Source organism: Apaloderma vittatum, unplaced genomic scaffold (assembly GCF_000703405.1).
Source record: "Apaloderma vittatum isolate BGI_N311 unplaced genomic scaffold, ASM70340v1 scaffold33775, whole genome shotgun sequence".
Lineage (NCBI taxonomy): Eukaryota > Metazoa > Chordata > Aves > Trogoniformes > Trogonidae > Apaloderma > Apaloderma vittatum.
In genome coordinates, this window is record NW_009717077.1 from 369 (window position 1) to 2,050 (window position 1,682).

Sequence of the window (1,682 nt, forward strand, 5' to 3'; positions counted from 1 at the left end):
GAAAATGCCGTGGCTGTCAGGTGAGTGGCCTCCTGCTGCTTGCCAACCTCCTGGCCTGGCCTTGCTGTCCGTGGGGCACCCCAGTTCCAGGGGCACCCTTGCTTAATACATGTCCCTGCCCCACTGCCATGATGCCACGTGTATTCACAGGGAGTATGGGACCATCGATGACGTGGACATCGACCTCCATGTAAACATCAGCTTCCTCGATGTGAGTCACCCGTGGTGACCCCGGCAGCGCTGGCGTGGGGAGAGTGGGGACAGGCCCCGGATTTCCCTCCCGCAGCCATGCTGAACCATGGCTCTCCCTTGGCAGGAGGAGGTGGCGACGGCGTGGAAGGTGCTGCGGACAGAGCCCATCGTCCTCCGCCTGCGCTTCTCCCTCTCCCAGTACCTCGATGGCCCCGGTGAGTGGGTACGAGTGGGATGCAGTTGTCCCCATATGCCCTCAGGATGGGCACAGTGGCAGCACAAATAGTTTGTTCACCCTCATTCCTCACGCAGAACCGTCCATCGAGGTTTTCCAGCCGTCCAACAAGGAGGGCTTCGGGCTGGGTCTGCAGCTGAAGAAGTAAGACCTGAAAGGCAGTGGGCACCCAAGGGTGGTGGGTGGGGCAGTCCACAGGGTCACCGTTTTGCCCCCAAACCAGCCAGGTGGCACATGTCTGTGCTCCACCAACTTTTATCTGCCACGCAGCCCTATGACAGGCTCACCACTGGATTTGGGTGGGGAAGAGGAGAAGCTGGGTGGCATGGACCACCCAAGCGTCAGGCTCAGTGGGCACCCAAGCACCCATAGGTGCTGGCACCCTGCTCAGGCACCCATGTCACCTCTCTGCCAGGATCCTGGGCATGTTCACGTCCCAGCAATGGAAACATCTCAGCAACGATTTCCTGAAGACCCAGCAGGAGAAGCGGCACAGTTGGTTCAAGACGAGCGGCACCATCAAGAAGTTTCGTGCTGGCCTCAGCATCTTCTCCCCCATCCCCAAGTAAGACCCCGATGGTGTCCCCAAGATGCCTGGGGACCTGGCACCGTGCCTCAGTTTCCTCAGTCTCCCCTTGATGCTGTTACTCCCTATCAGAGCCCAAGGAGGTGGAGGTTGCTCCCAAAAACCATCTGAAGGTGACAGAGGAGTCAGTGACAAACTGGGGAACGTGGGTGGATTCTGTGCCCGCAGGTCTCCCAGCTTCCCCGTCATCCAAGATTCAGTGCTGAAGGGCAAACTGGGCATGCCCGAGGCTCGTGTCAACCGCCTCTCCGTTTCTTGTACAGTGAAGAACCCCAAGGTGGAGGTTTTTGGCTACCCCCCCACCAGCACCCAGGCAGGTGTCGCCCCCTTCAACATCCTGGTGGGTGCCTCCTCGCCTCAGGGTTTGCTTTCCTCTTCTTTCCCTTCCCGCGTTCCCCTGGTGGCTGTTGTGTGTTCGGATCACTTGTCACGGGGTGGTGGGACCCCCTTGGGTTGGAGGAAGCCCCCACGGAGTTTCTCTTCCACACCCTTGGGTGCTCATGGGCAAGCTGGGCCGTGGGGTCCTGGGGTGGGGGTTACCCCTTTCTTGGTGCCACATTCCCTCCGCGTCTGCAGTTGTTGGAATGTCGGGGGTCCTGCTGTGCCAGGTAGGGGGCAGGATTGTCAGGGGGCTGGCAGGGCCACGCGAAGGTGGGGGTGCGGTGGGGG

At 60.5% G+C, this 1,682-nt stretch overlaps 1 protein-coding gene across 1 annotated transcript in view; it reads left to right on the forward strand.

Annotated features, from left to right (window-relative positions):
• PARP6 (poly (ADP-ribose) polymerase family, member 6) overlaps nt 1–1,682 on the forward strand; it is a gene marked incomplete at both ends in the record, with an annotated part of 3,296 nt that overhangs the window by 246 nt on the left and 1,368 nt on the right. The window contains 6 exons of the mRNA XM_009869778.1: nt 4–20; nt 151–211; nt 317–407; nt 505–571; nt 843–992; nt 1,182–1,331. Of these exons, the coding sequence (XP_009868080.1) occupies nt 4–20; nt 151–211; nt 317–407; nt 505–571; nt 843–992; nt 1,182–1,331 (536 nt within the window). The remainder of the gene's footprint in view (nt 1–3; nt 21–150; nt 212–316; nt 408–504; nt 572–842; nt 993–1,181; nt 1,332–1,682) is intronic.